This window comes from Schistocerca cancellata, chromosome 10, assembly GCF_023864275.1.
Source record: "Schistocerca cancellata isolate TAMUIC-IGC-003103 chromosome 10, iqSchCanc2.1, whole genome shotgun sequence".
In the NCBI taxonomy this organism is placed as follows: Eukaryota; Metazoa; Arthropoda; class Insecta; order Orthoptera; family Acrididae; genus Schistocerca; species Schistocerca cancellata.
Window position 1 is genome coordinate 175,851,181 of NC_064635.1, and position 15,528 is coordinate 175,866,708.

At 39.0% G+C, this 15,528-nt stretch overlaps 1 protein-coding gene across 4 annotated transcripts in view; it reads left to right on the forward strand.

The window, feature by feature from the left end:
* The window catches only part of LOC126106504 (uncharacterized), a 148,636-nt gene extending 135,861 nt beyond the window's left edge, over positions 1-12,775 (forward strand). For all 4 annotated transcript variants that reach the window (XM_049912823.1, XM_049912824.1, XM_049912822.1 and 1 more), the window contains one exon: positions 7,237-12,775. In XM_049912823.1, coding sequence (XP_049768780.1) covers positions 7,237-10,864 — 3,628 coding nt within the window. In that variant the 3' untranslated portion in view covers positions 10,865-12,775. The remainder of the gene's footprint in view (positions 1-7,236) is intronic.
* Positions 12,776-15,528: the final 2,753 nt, after the last annotated feature.

The window sequence follows — 15,528 nt, forward strand, 5'->3', positions numbered from 1 at the left end:
GAAGAAGAAGAAGAAGAAGAAGAAGAAGAAGAAGAAGAAGAAATGTTGAAGCAAGGTATCTTGAGGGCTGCACATTGGGGATTTCCCTTCACTAAATTGGATATTAGATATTTAATTAAAGTCTACCTTGATAAATCTGGCCGAAAAGAGAAGAAATATCATAATAATTTACCAGGAGAAGAATGGGTGCATTTATTCCTCAAACAACAGTCAGAAGATCTTTCTGTTCGCTTAAGTGAAAATATTAAATGAGCTCATGCAGAAGTGAGCAAAGAGACTGTTAAGATGATCTCTCCAATATCAAGGCAAAGCTGGAAAGCCAGTGCTGATGGTAAACTGCTTCCTCCGTATGTCCTTTACAAATCAGAGCATTTGTGGGACACGTGGCAAGAAGGAACCCGTTTCAATAGGAACAAAAGTGGATGGTTTGACCTGCCTGTATTTGAAGACTGGTTCTTTACAACCGCTTTGCCCCATTTGAAGAGGTGAAACGGGCCAACAGTCATGATTGGAGACAACTTATCCAGCCACGTGTCTTTACGTGTTATTGAAGAGTGTGAGTGGAACAATATTTCATTCATTCTCCTTCCCCCCAATAGCACGCACCTCCTCCAACTGGTCGATGTAAGCTTCTTGAAGCCAATGAAAGCAGCGTGGTGAGCTGTATTAACTGATTGGAAGAAACACACTCGTGGGACCATTTCCGAGGATTCCTTCCCATCTCTTCTGAAGCAGACACTGACTAAGATTTCAGCAAACTCCAAGGAAGACATAAAGGGTGGATTTCACACCATGGGCCTAATCCCATTTGATCCAGATCATGTATTACAAAAATTGCCTGATAATGAGGAGAGCCAACCAAGCAACGCAGACGCATGATCTTCCACTTCTGAAGAAATGCTCAAAGAAATTCGTTATCCTCCAAATAAGCTTGGTGGCTCGCGCCACCGCTGCGAACTAGACGTTCAGCCTAGAAAATCAGTCACTGGCCGAGATTTTCAAGTAAACAAAAACAGTGCCGAAACAAGTGACAGTGCTTCTAGCAGTAGTGAAAGTGAAAACGACACATCATCCAATGAAGTTTTACTGCTGAAAGAAGAGACTTTTCTTGTTGCAGAGTACAAATATAAATGTGGAAACAAGGAGCAAACAAGGCAGTATGTTGGAGTGGCCACAAATGTTGGCACTACGGAAGTAAGTGTGAAATTCTTGCACCCACACGAGAACAGTAAAAACATATTTGTGTTTCTTAATGTCCCTGATGAAGACACAATGCAAAAATTGCAAATTTCGAGAATACTTCCCACACCAGTTGAGAAGAGAAGAGAGGAGTGTTCATTTTTCGAGAAGATGTGCTTTAGACCTGAAGACAATCGTTTATTTAAAGTGTTTGCAACTTAATTTAGAATGATGAGTGAGAAAAATTATTTTGACCTTTTAGTTAAAGTACTATGTTTGTTTTTGTCTGTTTCTAATATTTCATTTAAGAACTGTAAAAAATTTTTATTTAAATTCTTGCAAAATAAAAACTTCTCTGTAATATATAAAATTCATTATATCATTCCATATCACTTATTCGTAGCAAAGGGCTACCTTAAAATGTGTAAAATGTCACCAAAATCAAATAAAAAAGCATGTAGAATACTGCAACTTCGGACAGAGATTTAAAAAACACGTGTGTCCGAAATCGCCCCAATCCACAGGGTGGCTTCGGACACTTTATTTAACTGCCTCAGCTTTCTGGTTCTCGGATATTTTATTCATTACCATATACCCTACCACTTCCATAACAATCAATTTAATCTAACAGTATATACTAAAGTTACAATCAAAATAACGACAAAACCGTCCAAAATCACTCCGTTTGACAGTACTGTTGTTGCTGTTTAACCATACATACCATCTACATTCTTCCCCCAGACAAGAGTTTCTCAGAACTCCACATGTGAGAACTAGCATTACATGTTCTTGGTTCTCACCACCTGCCTGGCTTTAATTTACATTAATTTCTTTAGCCTCAGCATTTCTTCCAGTAACTATTCTTATCTTCGCTCCCTTGTAGTTTCTACATCTTTTATGACTTGTATATCTCCCCCCCCCCCCTCCCCACCCCCTTCCACCTCTACCATCTACAATGCAGTTAATTTTCTGCTCTTTATTAACTGCTGTTTGATGATTTGTCTGTGATCTCTGTCTTGCTTATGACCCTTTTTTTTTTCCCAACTTTAAGCTTGCAGATTTTCAAGTCTCATGCAGTGCAGTCCTAACAATTAGTCTTCCCTTCTGATCCCGACCAGTAAGTCTTCCCTGAACCAGGCTTCTGGGGGACTTTCCTGACTTTTCCCATTTCCTAAACCTCATCAGTCCTTTTTTTTCATCCCTCTTCCTTTCCCTTCAATCCTTCTCCCTGAAGGAAAAGGGTCATTCCACGTTGAGGGGACCATGGGTCCCCACTCGACCTTCTCTAAATTTAATGAAATTTGGTGTGAAGGTTCTATGTGGTCTTTGATGGTTATATAACAAATTTCAGTTCACTATCTTCAGTGGTTGAATTTTTAGAAGCCTTTATAGAGGGGCTACTCACCTTTGCATCACATACAAAGGTACAAATGCACTAAGTTGGCTTAGCTTTTTTAAAAGTTCTAGCACACGTTTGGTCATTTGCTTTAGTATACACTGACAACCTTTTATGTTGAACACACCATGGCAAAAACTTGGGATTTAGCCACCCTGAAACATAGATACAAGCCTCTAAAGTGGCTAAAAAATTCATCGTGCTGTTCTGAGAGCCAAGGTTTTACCGACCATGGCTACTTTTCATGTGAAGAAATCACATCAAAACTTCAGAGGACTATTCATACCTAAGTTGTCTATATATGGATCAAATTTAACTAACATTGAATGCCTAGAAGAAAAGACATGCGTATGCAAAGTTGGACAAAATTTTCTATGTGCAAATTTTAGGGTATTTTTGGGGGGCAATATCTAAACTGTGTCTCGTTCCATCCTCCTTTTCTTGCCACACCTTGAAAGAGCATGCTTTAAGCTTTCAAAGCTATATTGTTTAATTTCTGGATCTAGCATATTGATGGGTAAGAATACGTTTCAAAAGTTATTATTTTAGCACTTCGAGAAGATTGAAAAGTGAAATATTTTGCTCAGTAAGTCCCACATTAAATTTTTTTCAGTATATAAATCAGTTTCAAAAGTTAATTTAACGTATGCCATAAAACAAGTATAATACACAACACAGTAAATTTGCAAAACAAAAACGCTAAAGACTCAGTTCCATTTTTGGTTAAATGGTTGTACAATTTTGTCAAAGACAGACTGAGGAAAACTGTATTGTCTTCCTGATGGTGATGGTGATTCTCAAGTCATGAAAATCTTGCTCAGGAATCCAGCAGGTGTCTTTAGCAGCTGGCCAGTGGAAGGAATGAGCAGAACCGTGTAGGTGTATAAAGCTACTGAAGACATCTTGTTGTTCATGTGAAACTTCACACACTTTTCCAACCCACAAAAATTGTCATACGTAAACGCAACATACTGTCCTGGTTGTAAACGTGCAATTGAGGTTGCTGGAATTTCTTCATCTGTTTTGAACTGTGAAAATGATGTATCATCATTGGAAACTCTGCCTACTTTGAGCTGATGACAATTATTGGCTTAAACTGATGTTTTTCTCTTATTCCAGATATTGTCTGCCCCGTAGCAAACCTTGAATTTTTTCAAAATCTTCTTTTGGTACATAAAAAAAACTTTATGCCTGGAATATTATCATCAAAGACTTTGAACAAATCATACGGAGTCAATATTTGGTTATCTAAGGGCCTCGGCAAACTAGCATGGACTGCTTGTCTTCTTCTTGTTCCCCCAATGTCATCACAAGGCAATTTACCTTAGCTTGTTCCAAAAAAAATTCCATTCCGCAGTGATGCTGAAATCCTTTTCGTGCAGACATATATTGATGAAATTTTTGAAATTATTATATTGAGCTGCTGAAACATCACTAAAGAAATAAATGTTTTAAATGGTTTCAATCTTTGTCTTTAAGTATGCTATTAACTTTATTTGAAAGGCATGGACAGTAATGGTATCATGATGGAGACAGTTGCTGATCATACAAATGCTAATACTCTGACACTCTTTGCCATCAAAATAGATAACAAATGGATGTAATGTGGCCTGACTATTCTCCCCATGAAATCCTTGCACAGCATATTGACCAACAAATGAATAATTCTCAACAAAATCCATCAATATAATTAATTCATTTTCTGCAGGATTTCATTTTAGCTGCTTAAGGTAATTTTCAAAATCAGTGCCTTCGTATTATCTTAAACAGTTCTCTGACCTGTCTCGAGTGTGTGTGTGCCAGTATGGACCTGTTGTTGGTATTACATTGTTTCTTCTGGGTCAGTGTCCTTAAAAGCATCTTTGAGAAAAGTCTCTAGTTGTATTTTTCTTGGATAGTCCTCACAACATTGCAGCATACAATCTTTTGATTCCAAACTGCACACAGCTCTCTCTCTCTCTCTCTCTCTCTCTCTCTCTCTCTCTCTTTCTCAAGATCTTGTAATCATCTTGGATGTATGATTCTGAAGTCAACATTAATTTGCCATTTTGATAAATTACACATACACATACACATACTGAATGTGATTCAGAAGCACCAACTGTAGTACACCATTTCAGCCTGAGCTCACAAAATTTTGAGAAACTCAGTTGATTTTCATACTGCTTACAGTAAACAATGAACATTTCTGTCAAATTTTAAAGGAGCAGATGTTTCTGCTTGTGAATCTTCTTCCCGTTTATTTTTACTGTAACACAATCCTTTTAGGCTGGGCATAAACAAGAAAACTCATCTCCAAAAACAAAGTTAAGACATTTTGTTTTATTTCATTGACAACCTTTTTCCCTTTTTAGTTTGCAGGTGTTGCCAAAATCCAACCCTCCATCTTTAGTTTCCTAGACTACTACTCAATTTTAGTCAAAACAGAACATTCTTTAGTCATTTTTTTCAATAGTCCATCTATTTGGGGCCAGGATCAAAATTTGAACTTTACTGCAATTTCTTGAAGCCTGAAGCTTAATCTTCAATTAAGATATCCATATCTTTAAATTTTTGGCACACTTTTGTTTGTATTTGAGCAATACCTACTTGGCTAACACCGGCAGCTGTGGCAATTACCTTAATATTGCTGGCTTGGGCTTTCAGAACTTTGCACTTTATGTATCCGATTGAAACCCTTTTGATGACCCTTTAAACCTTTAATGGTGGCTCTCAAAGTGATGATAATGAAGTATTAGCAGTAAAGCAAGCATCAACAACATCCATGTCTTCAGTCAATGGTGATTCTTTCTTATCATTGTGGAATCATTCTTTTTGGGCCACTTCTTGTCTCAATTTGGTAAAAGTTTTCTGACTAGGTTTAAAAAAATTAGTCAGTAACTTCAACCTCTCAGACTTTGCAATGGTTACGCTGTTCAAGCCTTCTTGGGTACGTGTTTTTCTTTATCAAATGTGTAACAGCAGGTTTTCTGCAGGAACTGAAATGTCATCAACAAAGTGTTAAGGTATGGACAAATTTAGGAATATTCAGTAAAATAACGTCCAGACCTCTGCTGTAGAAGCTCCTTGTCTATTGGTGAGGTTTCCTTATCTGATTGTAGTTGACTATTGTCATAATAGAATGGTGATGACTTACGACAATTAGCTCCATCTGATCCACCAAAGTAGCTGTGGGAAGGGGTCTCTTGGTTCATTTTATACAATATTTTATTAATCCATAACAAGCAAATTTGAAAGCTTATGAATATCCGGATTTGAAGCATAGGAGATTCAGTCTTGTTTATACATAAAATACACAAATTACGCCATCAAAACGTATTTTTTTAGAGCTTACTTTCAGCTACAACAATGGTTATTGATTATTCAAACACTCAGTACTCGACACTAAGACTGTACACACTAAAGATTATACCATCAAGAAGACTGCCACAGTGAAAAATGCCAATAATGAAAGCATCAGTTGAAAGTGATATTTCAGCAATCTATCACTGCTACGAGGATCGAACCTTAAAAAACTATTGTTGCTTTATAATGTCAATGGAAACTGAGTGATAATGCATATATATACACACACCACCATGCGTTGTATGCTTAGAACATTCCAAACAACGTAACATTCTATTCGTATAGATTTTATGATCTTAAGAGTGTTTTCTGAGGTTTTATTATATTTATATTCTATACTGTAAAATATTGTTAAAACACGTATGAGACAGTTACTTTCCCTAAACTGCAGGCAAATCTTATACTATCAAAAGACACACTCCCACATTTTTTGGTTTACAACTTCAAATTGTATTAATTTTTCGTATTTATTGATAATCCATTTTCCCTACTTTTGAATGGATATTCTTACTCATCAATATGCAAGGTCTAGAAATTATACAATATAGTTTTGAAAGCTTAAAAGCATGCTCTTTCCAGCTGTGACAAGAAAAAGAGGATTGAAAAAGACACCATTGAGATATTGCCCCCCAAAAATACTCTAAAATTTGGTGTGATTGCTTCATATGAAAAGTAGCAGTGGTCAGTCAAACCTGGGCTCTCAAAATAGAATGAAGAATTTTTTAGCCACTTTAGAGGCTTATCTCTATATTTAGGTGTGGCTAAATCCCAAATTTTTGCCATGGTGTGATTCAGCATAAAAAGTTGTTAATGTATGTTAAAGCAAATGACCAAAAAATGTGTGCTAAAACTTTAAAAAAAGCCCAGCAAACTTGACACATCTGCACCTTTGTACATGATGTACATGTGGCAATTCAGCCACTGAAGATATTGGACTGAGATTTGGTATATAATGATCAAAGACATTTCATTAAATTTGAAGATGACAGTGTGGGAACACTTTGTAATAATGGTTCCTTTAATGTGGAATGACCCAAAAGCCACTGACTCCAAAAGCTTGCACATTTAATTCAGATTTACACACGTGTCCTTCTGCCACCATTTCCTGAGCGAATTTTTTTATGATTCCAGTTATATTACATTTTCAAAATGATAATTTTTGTTGATCATATATAACTACTTTGTTGCAAGGCTGGCTATTATAACATACTTCTTTAGATGAATATTGGTAACATTTTCATTTTCTTCTTAATGTACACAGTCATGTCTGTCCGTGTAATATAGAAGATGTTAAACATTGCTCTTTGTTTCACCAGGAACACAGCTGAGAAGTTGTCAAAAAATGCCACAGAAAAACAGGCATTCCAGCAGAAAGTGGAAGTCAGTGATAAAAATTCAGAGAAATCTTTTTTAGAAACAAAAAGTAACACTGAAACTGTACCGTCTGCTTCAAAGGAGTGTACAGATCACAGCTCTGTATCTAACACGGTTAACTACTCAAGGAGAGTTCCTAGAAATGATAACCATTCCTCATCATGGTACCAGTCATCCACAAAGGAAAGAACTATCAGAAGTAAAGGGGATGGAAAGACAAGGATTTCATTATATATGGAAGAAAAAGCAAGTGAAAAAGTAGTGCAGTGGAAAAAGCCCATTCAGGAAAGTGAGTTGTCAACAGATTCACACTTGAAGAATTCTGCTGACAGGTTCCAACCAGAACCTGTGAATAACAAGAAAACGACTGGAATATATAATGAATCTCAGGTTGCTCCAAAGGAGATTGTGAACAAAGAAAGATGGAGATCAGACTGGAAAGACAGAAGAAATGATTTTAATGAAAAATTAAGCAATCAAAACAGTGTTACAGGAAGAAAACCTGAGGAAGCAAATGGGATGTACATCGCTGATGGCTCCTCTTCAACAGACCGTCAAACTCCCAAAGAGCAGAGGTCAGAATCGAAACGTAGGAATCGCCAGGGTTCCTTACAATCATTGGAGAATGACAGTGTGCAAAATGCAGATAAAGACAGTGAAGGTATTGGCAATGATACCAGCACCAGTAAGTACACGAATGTACGTAGTATGTACTTCAGGAACAGTACTCCTTCTGTAACAGCAAACATAAGCAGAGGAAACAGCAGAAACTCGGAAGAAAGCTCTGTAGGTGATGGTACCGAAGGAAACCTGTTGAATTCAAGTCAAAATAGCTTTCAGAGCTCATTTACCAATGTTTGCAGTAAGTCTGCTAACAATACAGACTTTCCAATATCTTCGGCAGCACACGAGCAGACTGATTCAAATGTTCCAGTGAATGTAACTGAGAGGGCTGCAGTGTGGAATGCCAAGACAGGGAACAGTTCACATCAGTATGAAGAGAAGGTGCATCAAGAGCAAAACAACTCCAGTGGTAAGCTCCAGCAACAAGGCCAAGTATTGAAACAAGAGGAAGCAGCAGAAAAGAAATACAACCGAGACTGTACAAATGCCAGAGTACAGGTTTCCTCTCCACCAGGTCTCCCATGCCGCGAGCAGCAGAGAAACGAACAAGTGTCGAGGGATCTGGTCTCTGCTGCGAAGCAAACTTCAGAGAGCAAGCCTCCAGAGCAAGAGTCATCTGTCGATGAGTTCTTTCGGAAGTACGCGCAACACAACAGTACTTCTGGCCAGGCTGTCAGGTTGCCAGACGGCAGCTTGCCGATGGGTGCATTCAGAATCGGGGGGTCTGCTCCGGGTTTGGGAATACAACCCAATTGTGCTCAGGCACCAGTGATCCAGGGAGCAGCAGGAGTGCCTACTATACATCCAACTCAGATTCGTGTATGTGGGGTACCGCAGATGTACCAACCTTGCGGAATGTTACCCGACATGGGCACTGCCTTACCATACAGCACTTACACTTACGTTGATGGAACAAGTCAGAGGCCATTGCTAGAGAATCATGCTATGCTGCAGAATAACAGTGACTGCTGTCCCAGTGCAGCTCCTCAGGTGAGCTCTCGCTTTGGAGGTAACAACAGTGAGAGACCGACAGTTGTACCTGTCACTCTGTCTTCGCAGTCTCCTGAAGGCGCATACCCTAGCTTTGGGTCATGCACCTTTGAGGGTGGACAGCAGGCATTTAATGGCAATCATCTGGGTAGTCTTTTGAAAAATGGAGGAATGACAGGTTACGGGAATATGGCAGCGGCAGCAGCGTCGTCATTAATGCCAGTGGAGGTAATGATGCCAGGAATGGGCACGTCTCAGCCCACTGGAGTTCCTCCTCCACCTGGAGTATTTGCATACCCTGCAGTTACACCTTTGACCGGTGTCTCACCACCTCGCTGTAGCCAAATACAGCAGGGTTTAGTGCTGCAGCCGATGCAGGTGCCCCAAGAGAATATCGGCGATAGACAGGTGACACCTCGGCAAGAGAATGCTGCTGCGTCAAGCGTGCAGGATGCTAGAGGGAGCCAAGTATATTCCAGTGCCACACAAGCAATTCCGCAGGTTCCTCAAGCCAGCGGAGTGTCACAGAATACCCAGATTGCGTCTGGTAATGGCCAGACACCTGCTTCTCAGGAATCTTCACACACAGTTTTGAACCGAAGTACGAAACCCCAGGTGCCTCCGGCAAATACCGGTAACTCGAACCCACCAACTATGTATACATCTGTACAGCCAAATGACATGAATACATTCCTCACATTGCACCAGAACGGAATTGCTGATTCGCCGGATGTGACAGCTATAGGTATGTCTCAGTGGCCACTCTGCTGCTTCTCTCAAACTGACTTGACACAGTTGCAAGGAATGCCTCAAATTATGAACGCTGATGGTACAGTGAGTCATTTTCCAGATATGGCACAGTTTGGAATGCAACAGTCATTTAAACAGCCAGGTACCCCACTTGTAGATCACATATGGTATCCAGGAGTACCGCCTCTGTTGCCAGTGCATGACGGTGTCAACATGTGTCGGAACAATCAGACAAAACAGTTTAGCAATGTACCAGATATGCGTTTGGATGCACAGGCTGCAATGGTGCCACAGATGCGGGGAACACACACTCCTCAGATGTCTCAGTTTGGTCCAGAATCTCAACAGCTGAATGAACATTCGCAGATTTACTTCCCAGGTATTGGCCATATAGCTGCACAGACCCAACTGAGTACTCCATCAGCTAATACTGTGGGACACAGCTCAGTGCCACCTGGATTACCACCACAACCACCATTTCCTCAAGGGACAGTCCAGCAACAAATTGGTTTCACACAGCACCCCCCAGGCATCTTGCACACTGGGATGTGTCAAAATGCGAATAGTCTGGCAACAGCAGGAAATTCTCAACGAAATGCTTCAGGACAGCCAGGGACAGCTGCAGTTCCCAAGGGCAGGATTGCGTCTGAATCTACTATTGGTGATGGATCGAGCTCCGATTCTAAGAACGTGCAGAAAATGCCCAGGGCTCAGAGCTCACAAGGTCAGAACTCACAGGAAGGTCGCTACCCATTTCCTGGAGATGGAAGCCGGGTGGACGTCTCGTACCTGGCCGAAAAGCTCAGACAGTCATCCCAGCGTGGTGCAGCTCAGGGGATGCAGACGACCGCAACGCCTCAGGGCACGTTTCAGTCTGTTCCCGCACTTCAGGGGTCGACTCCGAAGGCGCAGTTGTACTATGAGAAAGTTCAAAGCCTCCTGTGCCAGCCACCAGAAGTCGTTAGCCGTCTCCTTCAACAGATGCACCTTAATGCGGGTGTCGCTCCTGTCGCAGACCCGTCTGCTGGGCCTGCTGTCGGACCTCAAGGATACGTAGTCCCGCCTACTGCAGAAGTGTGGCCAGTGGTTCACAGTGCACAGGTGGTTCAAGAGAGGCTCCATCCCAGCCAGTCACAGGGAGGTTACACTGTGGCGGCGAGGGGACGTGGAAAAGGCCGTGGCCGGTTGCGTGATGTTGATGGGTGACTCTGGAACTGTTGTGACATTCGAGGTGCCTGTGCAAAAAAGAAATTGTGAGATCATTGTCACAGTCGTGCGTTAATCGGCTACAGTGCCGTATCGTCTTCATATGTCAATAATGTAAGTTTCATGGATTTCCTGAGAGAATGTGAGTATTTGTGGTTCTTCATTTGCAGCCTGCAGTTAATATTCCTGTTAAATACTGTGCTAGTTACTGTGTTGTTGCTAATCAGGAAATGTTACCTGGTGCGACTAGCTGACAAAGCTGTTCTCACTAACTTCTTTAGAAACACCATACTTTTCTTTCTGCTTTTTTGGAAGTGTGTTGTGTCAAAAACCATAAATTGCAAAAGGAAAAAAATTGTTTTGCCTGCAAAGAAGACAGGTATGTAGTGGAAAGCTTAATATTGGATCTCCCTTGCGCCTGCTTTTCTTATTTCGCCAAACAGAAATCTGGCATGAATCTCAAAATATGCAGAAACACATCTAGTTAAAATACTTATCTTAATTTAATGTTCTTGCTTTGTCTTGGAATTACTATTTTCAACACCACTACTGCATTACATCAGGAAGTTGCTGGAATAGCTGTTGTAAAAGGCAGTTGTTGGAATACTTCTATTCCCAGGGTAAATGTCTAATATGGCAGCTAAAATCTCATTCCCATGTCTGTTGAGCTGTCTACAAGTTCTCATATAAATATCTTTACAAATAAGTTTGTATTTCTGTTGCTTTGCAAGTAATAAGTTCCTTAGATCATGCATAGTTTTTGTAACTTTTCGTTGATAGGCTCAGTTTCTTCAGTTCCTTAAAAAAGTAAGATCTGAGACATGAGGAGAATTAATTGTCAACTCACAGAATATCTCACAAATAAAATTATTTGTGTAGCAAATATTGTGAGTATTTGCTTGTTTGACAAATGGTAGTTACAGTGTGTTTAACTCCGAGCAAAAGACATGTTCTGTCTCTTCAAGGAAGCATACATAGTTTTTTATGTGGATGTCTATTTTTTAATATATCCAGTCAAAATATTGCTCATTAGAGATTTCAAATTTAACAAGTGTGTAGTTTACCAGTTGAAGTTTTTGTCCTCTCTTGTCTGTGTCTATGTTGTACCTCAACACCTTCAGTTAATTGCCTGCTCAATTTTACTCAGGCTTTACAGAAGTTGTAAGTTATTCTTGATGTAATCAAAACAGAAATAATTGTGATACATGTGTATCTAAAGTTTGTGTTGCTGGAAAAAAAAAAAAAGAAAATGTGTAGTCATTTGCTGTTAATAATGGAAGTAATTTAATCACATTTTTGTAGACTTGTATTAAAACTTCAAGCAAATACTTTCTGTTGAGGTGCAGTATTTCACAAGTGTGCAGTTTGTATTTCTACAGGTATGAAATCTTCTCAATGCAATGTTGTAAGTTATTCATTGGTTTATGGTACAAAGATTTTTTTCTGTGATAAAAACGAATTACGCAACAGTTTAGATTGCAACTTTTATTAAATTTATTTTACTAGTATACATAAGCAAACTGAATCTCCATAGATAAATGTAGTTAGTAGTTTGTGAAATAAGCATTGTAGGCTGTGATTATATTTTTGTTGAGCTTAATAATTAGTGTGTGTAGAAACACCATTTTCTTTAAGTATTCATTGACATATTTCTGTAAATGTTATTTGCATAAGTGCCTTAGTACAACTTCAGTTTTGTGGCTTTGTCATCGCATTTCCATGAAAGTAACCAAAAAGAGGGGAGGTTATTTTATGCACAGACTGATTTTTTCTTTTCTTTTTTGTAATATTTTTATTTTCCATGTGAAGTGTAAAATTTGAGCTGAATTGTTATGTTCTGCACCACAAAGGTGAAGCTTTGTAAGACTTTTCCCAATAAGTTGTTTTCTTGTGTACTATTTTGTAATTGAATCTCATTTGTATTAAAAAATAAATTTTGTACTATGAAAATTTTGTACAGTAAGTTGTGACTGTTCACTTATCGTATGTAATGGTGTTTAAAGTGCCTGCTGTAGGCGTACACAAGTAAACAGCCCAGGTGTAAACAAATTACCAAAGTTTATTTGAATAGAGAGAAACTCAATTCAACTTAATAAGTCTTCGCAACCATGAAACCAACTATACTTGTTGGTGAAGCAGAAACAGTCCTCCAACTCTTGGAAGGAGAAAACAAAAGTTTGATAATTCTGAACTATCTTAGTAATGGAAAAACCCAAATGAAATCATCTGAGTAGAACATAAAAGTATTCCAACTGTCTCTTGGTGATGAAACCAAAGTGGTGAACTAAGCCTTGACTCTAAAAGATATCAAAACAACTCTTATAATAAGTTCTTAATATACATCAGATAAACACTGTCAGAGTAAAGTTCTTGAGACACTTGGAAAACTTATGAAGTCTGCTCAGAAGTTGCTTAAAGTCTCATTTAGGATAATGACGAAGTTTGACAGAAACTCTAAATCAGACAATACAATCCAGGAAGGAACATCTGTAGTCTAAGTGACAAAGAGGAATATTCTACGTCCGGGGAAACCAAACAGCAGGCAATCATAGAAATATTACAAAATCGAGAGTAAGTCTTCCTGTCGGGGCCACGTGTTCTGTAGATAGGCCATGCTGCAGGCTCCATGGGGAGGAGTGATTGCAGCTTAGCAACAACTCTGGAGTGAGATCTCGATTTTAGAAATGCAATAAGCTTTCACCATCTGTCCCAGAATGCTCGCTTGGTGGGAACTCACTGTCCAGGGCTCATGCCTCGCCAAATACAGCCCTCAATGCCATCTGATGGTAGTGTGTGCTGTGACAGCCCCCGAACACCTTCTGCAAGGAAGTAGGCTGCCTGCGTAACTGGGATGTGGTTCGGGTTGCAGGCTCAGTGGCACATGGTCTACCCGTAGCAGTGTGTGCATGATAATTCAGTGATTCAGCACTGTGTTAGGAAAAACTTCTTCAGTCAACTTCTCAGGAAAGTAAGATAATGTTAATGAAAGCTGAATTTTCAGCAAATTTTTATTGTGTGAGATTATACAAGAAGCATACTACATCATGATAGATTCAGTCAGTTGGAGTTGTAGCATGTCTGCAATTGGGTAGGGTCAATATAATGAAAGTACTGACATTTGAAATTCAGAGACATAAAAAAGTTTCTGTATGTCCATCTTTCAGAGATGGTTGCAGAAATTGGATGTTTGCTACAGAATGTCAAATCAAACACCTTTCAGCCATCTAATTTCCAAACTTATTTTATTTGGCTACCAGTTTTTCAGTTGTCTACGCCATCTTCAGGCCCTTGACCATTGTGTAGGAAGATTCCATCTTGCTTCGGGTCAAAACAGGGACCAGCGTTCAAATACTGGTATCCATAGATTTTTGATATAGTGATCACTTCACCCGGGAAGTGATGGCTATAGCAAAAATCTGATGCTGTAAGATGTTTGATTTGACATCCTATAAGAAAGTCTATCCAATTTTCCACCTCTACATAGTGTTTCCATCATTGTGTTTAGAATATTATATCAAAGGTGGCTGAGGGAAGTATTATCTTCGAAGGGATATCCCGTTACAGTTAACAGAGATGACTGAAACTTTTTTGTGACAAACAAAAATTTACTAAAGCTAGCCTTTGAACACACCTGTCATGAAGGAGATTGTTAGAAAAAAGGACTTAGTATGAGGTTAAGTAAGAGTTACTTTAAGTCTCATTTGTTACTAATATTTCATGGTTGCTTCCTGTCTTAAAATTCCCCAACTCATCCTTTTTGGATGACAAAGAGATTAGTCAGCATACGGCTGTGTTTCTTCCCATGTGTGGACACACTACTTAGCTGTAACACTGTGAGTAGAGCTGTGGTATAAGTTACCTTTGATTATTGTTCTTGCAAAACAGTCACCTTTTAGTTTTGTTCTCATGGTATGGCTACTATGTACTATGGCCATGCCCAAACTTACTTTGACTTACCCCATTCCTTTAAATGTTGCAAAATGCCTATATTATAGATTTATTTACTCCTATTCAAGAATTCATCTGTGGTATAGAAGAAGTTGTCAAGGAGATACCATTTCAGTTCACTTTTAAAACTGTTACTGCTGTCTGTCCGACATTTTTATTTCATCTGGTAATTTATCGAAAAGTTTTGCAGCAGCATATTTTACCCCTTTCTGTGCCAAAGGTAGGTTAAGTAGAGGATAGTGTAAGTCTTTCTTTCTACTTGTATTATAACCATGAATGTCACTGTTGTTTTTAAATTGGTCCATATTGTTGAGAAAAAAATTCATTACTGAGTAAATGTACTGTGAGGCTGTTGTAGGAACTCCTAACCTTTTAAAGAGCTACCTACAAGATATGCGACTGTGAGCCCCACACATTATTCTAAACACTTTCTTTTGTGCAGTAAATACTTTCTGCCTAAGTGTAGAGTTATCCCAAAATATTATTCGGTATGACATTAGAGAGTGAAAGTATGTTAGCTTGCAAATTTCTATTTATATCAATTGTGAAGACAGATCCAAATATCAGTATCTCATGAACTCAAACACATCGTTCAATATATCCGACCATATAGGACCCGACTAAGGGTAAAAATTTGCAATCTTCATCTCTCTTGAGTGTTAACATTGCAGTACATCTGTTTTCTTTGAGGTGTTCATGATGCCTTAAGGGTCATT